Source organism: Cydia amplana, chromosome 2 (genome assembly GCF_948474715.1).
Source record: "Cydia amplana chromosome 2, ilCydAmpl1.1, whole genome shotgun sequence".
NCBI classification, from domain to species: Eukaryota; Metazoa; Arthropoda; class Insecta; order Lepidoptera; family Tortricidae; genus Cydia; species Cydia amplana.
This window is the reverse complement of record NC_086070.1, coordinates 26,152,913-26,165,562: the sequence shown is the minus strand read 5'-3', so window position 1 is coordinate 26,165,562 and position 12,650 is coordinate 26,152,913. Positions and strand designations below refer to the sequence as shown.

At 42.3% G+C, this 12,650-nt stretch overlaps 1 protein-coding gene and 3 non-coding genes across 4 annotated transcripts in view; all 4 read left to right on the top strand.

Annotated features, from left to right (window-relative positions):
• LOC134661229 (uncharacterized) overlaps window positions 1-12,650 on the top strand; it is a 33,242-nt gene that overhangs the window by 6,744 nt on the left and 13,848 nt on the right. The window contains exons 2-5 of the mRNA XM_063517213.1: window positions 8,769-8,839; window positions 9,014-9,111; window positions 10,457-10,590; window positions 11,551-11,772. Of these exons, the coding sequence (XP_063373283.1) occupies window positions 8,769-8,839; window positions 9,014-9,111; window positions 10,457-10,590; window positions 11,551-11,772 (525 nt within the window). The remainder of the gene's footprint in view (window positions 1-8,768; window positions 8,840-9,013; window positions 9,112-10,456; window positions 10,591-11,550; window positions 11,773-12,650) is intronic.
• On the top strand, window positions 4,148-4,229 carry Trnas-cga (transfer RNA serine (anticodon CGA)). The gene has a single exon. It is a non-coding gene; the product is annotated as a tRNA-Ser (tRNA).
• Trnar-ucg (transfer RNA arginine (anticodon UCG)) lies at window positions 8,087-8,159 on the top strand. The gene has a single exon. It is a non-coding gene; the product is annotated as a tRNA-Arg (tRNA).
• Window positions 8,875-8,947, top strand: Trnak-cuu (transfer RNA lysine (anticodon CUU)). The gene has a single exon. It is a non-coding gene; the product is annotated as a tRNA-Lys (tRNA).

Genomic DNA, 12,650 nt, shown 5'->3' with positions numbered 1-12,650 from the left:
ATTACATTCCCATCTCCAGTAAGCCACCGCGCACATAGCTATAGATGAACTGTCGCAAAATAGGTGCAACTGCAGGTTTGTATATTTATTATTATGCGGCGGCGCAGGCATAGATAACGATAAGGCCGGGACGGGCGCGTCGCCGCCTAGCGACAGCTGACTCTGCGTCGGCTCGGTGTGCGTTGCGCTGGCGGGGCTCGTTGCCGCGGCGTCGTTATAGTACCTGGGCAGTCTCACATTATCTAATGATTTAAGTAGATTCGTCCACTTGCACCATTCATCGTATATATCGTCAGGTACACCTTCATCCCAAGATATATTTAATCGCCAAGTATCACGAATAATCAGTTTTCCTATAATAGTAATTGGCGATAAAAATCCGTAAACATCGAAAATCGACATCACAACGCGCAGCATGGCACGCTTTGTTGGCCTTTGTTGTCCATTTATAATACTTTCCGGTATTTTTTTAAACGATACGTCAAACCCCAAGGTATCATCAACTGGACGCCACAATAGGCCGAGAGTTCGCTCGCCTTCGTACTGCTCGCCGGTTTTGAACTTTACGGCCGTCTCACCTAGGGCTTCTTTCGGTAGGCTATCGAGTACTGCTGGGCTGTTGCACATAAAGTTGCGTATTTCAAAGTTTCCCTGTTTATGAATCATTTTAACTTCACGTATCAACTTGATTGCTGTTTCTTCATCTGGCACGCTGTCAATCCAGTCATCCATATAATGTTGCTTATGTATAGCTTCCGTGGCTGACGGATGTGATGACTCAAAGCGTTGAGCGTTCTTGTTTTTGATAAATTGGGCAATAAATGGCGAACAGCAAGCCCCAAATACTAAGGACGACATCGCATACGTTCTCACGGGTTCTTCGGGTTCTTTTCTGTATAAGAATCGGAATGCATTCTGATCTTCGGGTCTTATTTTTATGCGCAGAAACATGTCCTTTATGTCACCAGATATGGCGATAGGGTGCTCGCGGAATCTGAGCATTATACCGAAGAGAGACATGAGTAGGTCGGGCCCTTTTAATAAGTAGTCGTTTAGAGAAAATCCGTTCGTGGTAGCTGCGCCGTCAAAAACAAGCCGAAGTTTTGACTTATTTGGATTGTCTACTCCAAAATGTCCTAAGTACCAAGTTTTTGGCGTAACTTGAGTGTCGAGTAGTTCGTGCGCATAATCATTTTCGAATAAGTGTTCAAAACGTTCCATATACCTCTGTTTGTATGCGCTATTCTTTGACATCTTTTGCTCGACATTTCTTAAGCGTGACATCGCAAGGGGAAATGAGTCGGGCATAACACAGTTCACGTCTTTCCAGGGCAAACCGACTTGCCATTTGCCGTCAACGAGAGTAGAAGTTTGCTCCAGCAGTTCACGAGCGCGTTCATCTTCGCTATTCAGCCGCGGTTTAGTAGAAATTCCCATCGAATCCACTGCAAAGTTACGGCGAACCTTCTCGTGTAGATCATTAAGCAACCGGTTGTTCTCGGTGACGTCAGCGTCGTCGACATCATAAGTAGTTAAATGCAGGGTTGTAAACAGTGCGCGGTGTGATGACGTCACACCTGAGGGAACCCTGCCGTGTACACAGTAGCCCAGCGGAGTACGAGTTACATACGGCTCGTCGTGTGTACTTCCACCTATGATTTCTAATGGTAATATCAAATGATAATTATCTTGGCCGATTAGTATTTCAGGTTTTTTATACTGTCCGTTACTAAAATGTTTTTTATACTTTTGAACATGCGCGAACTTTTCACAATTAACTAAGTTGATATATTGTTTAGGTAAATCCAGTTCATTCACACTGCGCGCGCTCAACGTAAACAGTTTTTTGTCACTATTAGACACCGTAATGTTATCTATCTGCTCCGTTTCGCACGCTAACTGAGCATTGTGCCATGCACCACGCGCACGTAAGTACTTGGGCCGTCCCTGCAGGCCGGCCCGGGCGGCCAGACCAGCTGTTATCATCGACACACTAGTACCGTCGTCAAGGACCGCGGTCGTGTTTATAATAGTTCCATTAGGTCCGTGTACACTTATTGGCACGACTTTTATTAACACAACACTTTCGGAGGTACAGTCAATATGAGTAACGACTTGAGTTTCCGTGTTTTCAGTCTCGGGCGGTTCTTCTACGACGGGGTTGCTGCTTGATGTACCACGGTTAGTCGGTACGAAATGCAATAAGCGGTGATGCGCCTCACCGCAGTTATCAATATCACACACCGGCGCCGGGCACAGCTGTTTATCGTGATGACGTAACAGGCACTTGTAACAAAGTCCGGACCGCTTCACATAGCTCCAACGATCTTTTCGTAATGATTTTTTAAATTTCTTACAGTCTGTGAGATTGTGATTAGTTCCGTGACAATAACGACACTTAGTATAACTTTGTTCACTTTGTAGTAGTATAGTCTTAGCGTTGATATTATTGTCCGTGTATTTACGCTTAAAATTGTCCTTTGGAGCATTAATTAACGTAACACTACACTTTGATATTTTAATAGCTTCTTCGTTGAGAAAATCCGATAGTTGATCGAGTCTAGTCGTGGTACTTGCCGTGTTGTGTAGGTACCGGTAGTCCGCCCATTTAGACAAAAGAATGGTAGGCAGTTTAGATAACACAACTGTGATTAGACTCGAGTCTTCGAGGTGATTTTCACGGTTAAGTGCGAGTACAGCGGCAACATAGTTTTTAATTTTATTTGAAAACATAAGAATGTCTTTATGGTATTCTGGAGCCACTGAACTCAATTTTTTTATTTCTTGTTTTATACGCGACAAGATATTATCTGGGTTGCCGAACTGCAGCTCGAGCGTAGACATAAGTACTTCGGGAGAAGTAGCCGTGATGAGTAACGCCTGGACCGCGTCTTTTGCTGCGCCACGGAGACATTTTCGTAGCCGCCACAAGTTCTCGGAATCACTAAATTGACACAATCGAGTTGATTCTTCGTATGCCATCTTGAACTGCAGCCATTCCATTGCGTCACCAGTGAACAGTGGTAGATCCTTGGGTGTACTGATACGGCTTAGGAGTTTGGAGTTTTGTTTTTCAGTGATGCTAGTTGTGAGGAAATCTTTAAGTACGTTAGCGAGCTGGTGAATTGGACCGTCGGTGCTAGCGCCGTTCTGTAACGCTGGCGGGCACGGCAAGCCTGGCCCCTCGAGACCCTCGTTCCGTTCAGTGACTGGCCGTGACTCCAATTCTTGCTGACTTCGCTCCACCCATTTAGCAACCTCACTGCGTTTGGAAACTAAACTGTCGGCCTCCGATGAATGTGGACTGTAATCGTTATTTAATTCCGCTATCTCGGCTTCCAATCGCTTGTCAATTAACTCCATCCTAATTCGTGCTTTCTCTTCCGCCGCTTCTAGCTCCAGCTTCTTTTTGCGCGCTTCTACAGAAGATACAGAAGATTTCTTTGTTTTCGACACACTACTAACGGCGCGCTCAGATTTACGAGTCTTTTCTGTCTTGACTGTACTCGCGATCACTGATGTCACATCCAAAATCCGTTTTTGTGATGTTGAAGGTTGAACTTGTTCTTCTTTAGCTTCGGTATCCTGCGGCATAATAAAAACAGAATAAAAAATAAAGATACCTACCTACAGTCGTTTTATGTTGAATTTATGGTGCATCAAACCCGACTATCACTGTTGTATCGCACCAATTAGAGTTTGTGCGGAAAGAGATGAGTCGTGAAATCTTGGTGTAACGGCTGGGAGTTAAAACACCAGTGAAAAATCCGAAAATGCACAAAAAATTATATTAATCGAATTTAAAAACGGAAAGTAGGTACACATATAAAAAAAATGAGCGCAAGAGACGTGCGGCTGGCGCGGAGTCTAGATCGGAACCAATTCGGGTTTGTTCGGAAATGCATAGATGCACCCCGGCTCCCCGCACCTCTCTCAGCTCTTACACATTCATTGACGCTTTTAATGAGATATTATTTGCATCGCGAACACTTGGGGAGCCCATACATTCTACGACTATTCCGCACATTGATTAAGAATTAATAGATAGTTTCTGAAACGTTCGTAAGCTTTTTTAAGCACAACTACCCCTTAAGTAATCAAAAATCTGCTGTGGCTGGGGACCCCAATTTTCGCACCATTTCGCAAGGCAGTCGTGGCCGAGTGGTTAAGGCGTCTGACTCGAAATCAGATTCCCTCTGGGAGCGTAGGTTCGAATCCTACCGGCTGCGAATCTTTTTGTTTTTTTTTTTATCAACTAAAATCATCTTTATGCTGATTAAACTGCTTAGATTTCATGTATTAAGGAGCTAAAGATAATACTTTATTTATCATTGAAATATTTCACTTTAAAAAATGTTCAATAGTTTAGTTTATTTATCTCAATATACAATTTACACACAGGTAAAATATACATACATTTCAGCTTGTACTACTTGTCGTATGATGATTTTGTTTTGTGTGTAGGTATGCCTAATCTACCTAAGTATACCAATCCAAAAGTTTGTACCTATGTCATGTAATAGCACAGAATAAATAATAGTACTAAGTACAGAAGACTCACTCTCTAATAACAAAACGCGTCTGTTACGATCAGCACAGATATGGCCGCTAGGTGGCGACAGCGCCACGCGCGGCTTATGGCTTTCCCCAAAATTGGGGCCAAACGGATGTACTTTTAGCTACCTGTAGCAAAGTGACGAAATCGCGGAGTGCGACACGCCTGGTAATAGCTAATCATCACTCGGCCAATTATGGTGTTGTCCTATCGTCTTTGAAACACATTTGACAAATCTAACCATATATATTTTTTTAATATTCCACGAAAGTTTAAACTCGGTTCCCTGCCAATAAACTGCCGCGAAACTGAATTTTCGTTAGGTAGTTGTCCGACCGAAGTTACGGTTTCGGTTTCGGCATTAAGAGCCAACAGGAGTGGTCATTTCTCCATACAAACGTACTCGACTGTTTCCTCCGTGGGTTTTGAAGCTAGAGCAATGGTTTTTTCAACACAGATTAATATTGTCAATATCTGTGTCGGACCGTTTTGCTTTTTTTGATATTTTTGTTTTTTAAGAAGCTAGAGCCCTTCAAAAATGGCCAAAATGGCCTAATTGACTATGCCGCAATGAGAGGCGTGCTATTCAAAACTGATATCAATTAGTCAAAAAAGCAAAACAGTCTGATACAGATAATGTCATAATCATTTAGATTTCCAAATTTGGTTACGATTGGTTAAGTTTTGGAGGAGGAAACAGTCGAGTACGAAACCTCGATTTTTGAGATTTTTACGCAGGATTTTTCGCCTTGTCCTTATCGCACTAGTTTTAGGAGCCGCTTCCGTTAGCGAGACGGGTATATTTACCTAAAATATTTAAATCTTAGCTCCTGTTGGCTCTTAAATCGCGTTATATTTCGGCCGTAGGTTCGCTTTCGGTCGCAACTAGAACAAAACCGAACCTTCAGTGAATAAATCGGTTTCGGTCGGACACTAGAGTGCTTTGTCGTCGCTGTTGTCCGAGTCTGACTATCTGACTGAGGCACCAAGGCAGAGATATGATTAGGCATTAAGTAGGCATATGTTTAACGTAAACAAATTCCACTTCCAAACGACCTTGTAGACTGTGGAAGGCATGACTATGTTTGTAGTCATAATTAGTTTTAGCTAGGTATTAGCCAAACGAGTTGGCGGGTCCTGCGGTTGCGGCCGATGACTCATCCTCCCTCACTATCAGTCACTACTCAGGGATATCTCCGTAAAGGAATTTTAAGGTTCTAGTAATAAAAAAAAAAACAAAACACAATTTACCCCCAGTGTTGGAGGTATCCGTCGTTTTTAGGGTTCCGTTCCGTACCTCAAGAAGAAATAAAACCGGCCAAGTGCGAGTCGGACTCGCGCACGGAGGGTTCCGCACCATCAACAAAAAATAGAAAACAAGCAAAAAAACGGTCACCCATCCAAGTACTGACCCCGCCCGACGTTGCTTAACTTCGGTCAAAAATCACGTTTGTTGTATGGGAGTCCCACTTAAATCTTTATTTTATTCTGTTTTTAGTATTTGTTGTTATAGCGGCAACAGAAATACATCATCTGTGAAAATTTTAACTGTCTAGCTATCACGGTTCGTGAGATACAGCCTGGTGACAGACGGACGGACGGACGGACGGACAGCGGAGTCTTAGTAATAGGGTCCCGTTTTTACCCTTTGGGTACGGAACCCTAAAAAACGGAACCCTTATGGCTCCTCTACACGATGGGCCAGCGCCGGCCACTGCAGGCCGGCCGAGGGACGCAGCCATGCGGTAGAATGAGATAGCAATATCACTTGCTCCCTCTAACGCATAAATGCGTCCCTTGGAGTGGCCGGCGCTGGCCCATCGTGTAGAGGAGCCATTATAGGATCACTTGTGCGTCTGTCTGTCTGTCTGTCCGACTATTCCCCCCTTTCTCTCCAAAACCATACTAAGTCTAAAATTTTGAAAAAATACACAAATTATTACTTTACCTATAGATGGCAGGAAAACCTATTGGAAATGTGCAGTGAAGCGTGAGTCGGACTAAATGTATGGAATCCTTGTAACGCGAGTCCGACTCGCACTTGGGCGGTATTTAACCCTCGACGCAAAAAGAAGGGTGTTAGTTTGACGACTATGTCGGTCGTGGTATCGTAGCGTAGCTCATCAATCTCATCATGAACGGGTGAACTGACTTGGATGCGGTTTTTTTATTTGATAGCTTGTTTTCTAGCTGTGGCTATTAAAAATGTTTTATCAAATTTGGTTCATCTGTTTCAATGCGTTGATTTTTGTTTATTTTTTAAATTACACGATCCGTAATGAAAAAAATTGAGGCATTTGGAGAACTTGCTTTAGCTTAATCTGAGACACTTTTTTTCGACTTTTTTTATAAGGCCAAGGGTACCCCCTGCTCCCAGCTGTTAACTGAGCCAACAAAATGCAACTGCAAGAAATTAACTGACTAGAAATCATCATAAAATAACTTCGTCACGCAACAAACATATCTTATTGATTTTATTGTCGCGAGCCAATGCAATTCCAACCGGTTTCCATGTCAGATCAATTTGATAAATAGATCATTAGCATGACGCTGCAAATGTTTAATGATCCGAAGCCTATTAGAAATATTTTATTGGTCTTGCCGCGCCGCTTAGAAATACATTATTTACGAGAATGGATAAGATAAGGAATGAATAGGTAACTAACTATATATAAGAGAAAGCTTGAAAGTTGCACCCATAACAGAAAAAGTAAGGGCAAACCGAAACCGCCTAGCGTGATACGGGCATGTGATGCGGAGGGATAAAAGTCATGTGACGAGAAAGGTATTACGAATGAATGTGGAGGGAAGTACGAGGAAAGGCAAACCGAGGAAAAGGTGGACTGTGTGAGAGATGATATGAAACAAAAGCGGCGTTAGACTAGACTGCAGGACTGGCTCGAATTCGTGTGCATGACACCACTGTGCTGGTCCCATTCTTATTGCCAGTGCCGGCCCGAGCCCTTGATCAGAGTAGAGCGAAATCGGGTTTTGGCGCCCTTCGTTGAAGTTTTCAAGCGTATTTTCCACCTCCCCCCCTCGCCACACCCGCGTCTTATAAAACTCTCATTTGCCATTTTGGCGCCCCCCTTGCCATCCGGCGCCTAGAGCGGCCGCTCCACTCGCTCTACCCTAGATCCGGCCCTGCTTATTGCCCGTAACTCCCGTAAGGCCTGTCTTTAGATATATGTCAATGGATGCCGCTCGGCATACGCCGTGTCTATTAGAGTATGTGAGGAAAGAGAAGAGTCGTGGAATGTATTGGGCCCCATACATCTTCTATCTTTCCGAACAGACTCTAGACACGACACTGGTTTTCAGAGCACCAAATATTTTGAATTTAAACTATCAAAAAGCCGGAACACAGCCCTTAAAACCAAATCGATCGATTAAATCTGTCCACGTCACAAGCCTAACCATGGGCTCCCAATGCTCCCATAGTCCATAGAACATTACATTATTGATCATGGCAACTTGCGCGCGCAATCCGTGCACAGCAAGTGATGAGGTCTGTCGCTCACCACGTCATGAGACCGTGTGGCCTAATGGATAAGGCGTCGGACTTCGGATCCGAAGATTGCAGGTTCGAGTCCTGTCACGGTCGAAATATTTCCTTTTTGGTAACAATAGGAGAATATTATTTTTAATTTTGCTATAAAAATAAATTGCCGGCCACAGGAAAATAGAAGCCAATTTTGGTGAATTACTATTGTAATTGATTTTTGAGATCGATTGTATTGAATGCCCTTAATCATAGAAAACAAAAGAAAAATGTATAAATATATTTTTTAAGTTAAAGTTATTGTTATTAACTAACTATAACATACATGGCAGAGTAAAAAATAAACTTTCGATGTTGACCCAAAACCTATTAAATATGATGTCACTGTTATGCAACAAGTACATAGATTTATTTGGCCACTAACTTAATTATTTGCCCGAGCGAAATACTAATCAACTGTGGGAATAAATTCATTATGTAAGGAATTGTGTTTTCACTGACAATAGACAGGAGTTCTCACGTATTAAATAATGTTTTGCGACGCGTTGCGACATCTATGCGCGAACTCCCAAAACATGTCGACACTTTGATAGTTCTTACTACTCAACGCAAGATGGCGCTGATATCAGGATGTATCACAAGCAGATTAGTACGTAATTAAGATTGATGTCTGCGATTTCAAATGTTTAAAGCATTTCTATATTGTTACAGGCTCTTCGAAGACTTCATTCCTCGCGGGCTCAACCTTTACAGTACATTGGCACTTGGCCTACGCGCACAGAGTAAGTGAACCATAATTTACATTTCTTCACTACCAGCCCGGCTAGCTCAGTCGGTAGAGCATGAGACTCTTAATCTCAGGGTCGTGGGTTCGAGCCCCACGTTGGGCGAATTCTTTTTATTTTTTAACTTTGATTTTATTTTGGTTTTAGTTTTATATTTAATATTTTTTTTAGGGAGGATTCAGTTTGCGAATTTTGGATTACCTCGAAAGGCCCGTGTTGGATTTGACTCCGAGAGCGGGCGGATCCGAGTGGGTCAGAGATGACGTTACGTAAGTATTTTATTTATATTTGAATGATTAATGGCGTTATTGTGTAATGTAACAACTAACAACGCTGTACTCCTCAAACTTCATAATTTTTGTTGTTGTTGAACCTGAACAAAAGTTTTATAGTTTGACAATTTATGTTTTAATAAAATGATTTGCTCGAGTTACATAGTCCACCCGGTAGAATTATTAGTAGGTACATATTTAACCATAACATGCGAAAAAGAAGCATCTGTGGATTGCATTGCACCGTGTCTATGATCCATTTTTTTATTTGTTAGGAAAACTTACAGCTATGGCGTGTGAAATTCAAATGTAATAATTAATAATTCTTACTTTAATTACAATTAGATCTCACTGAGGAGCAACTTAATAAGCTTGAGAGTATCCAAAACATCTGCATACGGTTTATATTTGGGCTACGCAAATATGACCATGTCTCCCACTTCCGGTCGCAGCTCAAGTGGCTCCCTATTCGCCTCCGTCCTAACTCCCACGTTTTGTCACTTCTGTATTCCATTCTTTTTAACCCCGCAACTCCCCGCTATCTCAAAAACTGTTTTAGCTATCTCCGTTCGGTTAGGTCCTCCCAGAATTAGCTTCTTTCTGTCCCGTCATCCTCGTCTAAATTCTATACTAATTCTTTCACTTTCCAATCTGTTCGACTATGGAATTCTCTGCCTGCAGACGTAAGGTGCGCCCAGTCTCCTAATTCTTTCAAGAGACTTGTTAAACTTCACTTTTTATCTGCCCCGTAATACTTTTACCTGCTTCCTTTTTCCTATAGCTGGCATATTTACGTATATATATATATTATTTTTTTATTTTTTTATTTGTGTTATACTGTTTTGTATTGTGTCTTTCTTATCTCCTAGACCTAGCTAGATCGATTTTTCGCCCCCAAAAACCCCCATATAGCAAATTTCATCGAAATCGTTAGAGCCGTTTCCGAGATCCCCGATATATGTATATATATATATATAAATAAATAAACAAGAATTGCTCGTTTAAAGGTATTAGATAGATACGTACGTATTACATGTCACAATATTCACCTACTGACATGACATAAATTTATTAATTTCCGCTACCTAAAGGTTGTCTGGAAGAGATCGCTTTTTAGCGATAAGATCGCCTGTTGTTTAACCTCTTCTTCCTGTATTATTTGTATTGTTTTCTGTAATGAGGTGTGCAATAAAGAGTATTTGTATTGTATTGTAATTAGGTAAGTATATTTTGCTTATCTTGCTTGACAGAAATAATGGGTTACACAGTCAACGAGAACAAAAGAGAGAAATAAAAACGAATGTTTTAAACGAACTCTACGTTATTAAATTTAATTTTCCAGCGCTCAGAAGTATGAAGTGCGGCTACCGAGCGACTTCACTTGCGAAAACTGCACGCTGCAGCTCCAGAGGGAGGCGGGCGAGTGGGGGAGCGGGTACCGCTTCTGGTCCTGTGCTGACATCGACATATTACCACGTATGTATCTTGTATGTTGTGTATTGTAGACATATATTATCTGTATATACATATACGCCTAACTTACTGATTTAACCCTTATTAGGGTCTTCCCACACCTATTGACGCGGGAACAGCCAAAGCCAAGTTATTTATACAGCTTCTAGCTAGGTATTGTACACACGATTGACAACTCGTTTATACACAAGATAGGTATAATTAAGAACGAATTACAACTATCTCCATACCAAGGTCAGTGTTTAGAATGTAGCCAGTTTACATTCAGAGATAATGTAAACGTTTTGACAGCTGGCATTGTTTGATGCCTTGGCCCGGCATTAGCATAAACATCTGAGCATTGCATCGCAATGCAGTAATGTATTAATTTATGCGGAAATCGACCTTGTTGGGAGACAATTGTTGGGTGTAAATGCGCTCACTTTGAGCGAGCTGTAGTCCTATATTAAATACTGCATCCTCAATTCAGATTTTATAATTTATACGTAAATATGTACCTACTTACTTCACAATAAAATTACAGATACGACTACCTATGAAATTTTATTCAGGGACCATAATTTTATATTTATATACATGTAGAACCATTTGAAAGCGAACTGTATTAGATATGACTGTATTTGGAAGAGTCCAGGATGGCATATACTTTTGGCGACCTTTCTGAGACTCATTTGATTATTAACAGTTTTGAATGATTCACGGTTAGTTTCACTAGACTTATATCCACCGGTATATGAACCGTGATTACCTTTTGTATTGTTTTCGAGCTCTCGATATTTTGACGCAGTTTGCATGCATCTTGTTCACGGGTAACTGAAAACTGAATATAGCGGGTGGCTGTCAGAGTTGTCTACACAACACAACAAAGTGTGTGTTGTTGGGTGGGTGTTGTTTGATTATTGTTATCATTAAACAGTGATTCATATCATAACACAGTCAAATTCTTATTATACTTTCTTCCAGGCAAAGAATACCACGAAACCTGTTCCGGGCACGGATTCCACATCCTCGGTCGCTGCAAGTGCAACAAGATGTACTCCGGCAGTCGGTGTCAGTTCAGCGACGAGTGTGCCGAGGATACGGACTGCGGGCTGAGGGGGCAGTGCGTCGACGTCAGGGCCACGGAGTACCCCAGCAAGATGTGCTATTGCTCGCATGGGTTCTACGGGAAAGGATGTAATAAGAGTAAGTTTAGTTTTATCTTTGGGAAGTGTGCCTGTATGGGCCATATCCAAGGGTAATGTAAGTCCAGCAAGATGTATTCAGGGAGTCGCTGTCAGTTCAACGACGAGTGCGCTGAGGATACGGACTGCGGGCTGAGGGGGCAGTGCGTCGATGTCACAGGGCCACGGAGTACCCCAGCAAGATGTGCTATTGCTCGCATGGGTTCTACGGGAAAGGATGTAATAAGAGTAAGTTTAGTTTTACTACGAGTAGTTTTATCTTTGGGAAGTGTGCCTGTATGTACCATATCCAAGGGTAATGTAAGTCCAATAAGATGTGCTGAGGATACGGACTGCGGGCTGAGGGGGCAGTGCATCGACGTCAGGGCCACGGAGTACCCCAGCAAGATGTGCTATTGCTCGCATGGGTTCTACGGGAAAGGATGTAATAAGAGTACGTTTAGTTACCTACTAGGAGTAGTTTTATCTTTGGGAAGTGTGCCTGTATGTACCATATCCAAGGGTAATGTAAGTCCAATAAGATGTGCTGAGGATACAGACTGCGGGCTGCGAGGGCAGTGCGTCGATGTCAGGGCCACGGAGTACCCCAGCAAGATGTGCTATTGCTCGCATGGGTTCTACGGGAAAGGATGTAATAAGAGTACGTTTAGTTACCTACTAGGAGTAGTTTTATCTTTGGGAAGTGTGCCTGTATGGGCCATATCCAAGGGTAATGTAAGTCCAATAAGATGTGCTGAGGATACGGACTGCGGGCTGAGGGGGCAATGCGTCGACGTCAGGGCCACGGAGTACCCCAGCAAGATGTGCTATTGCTCGCATGGGTTCTACGGGAAAGGATGTAATAAGAGTAAGTTTAGTTACTACGAGTAGTTTTATCTT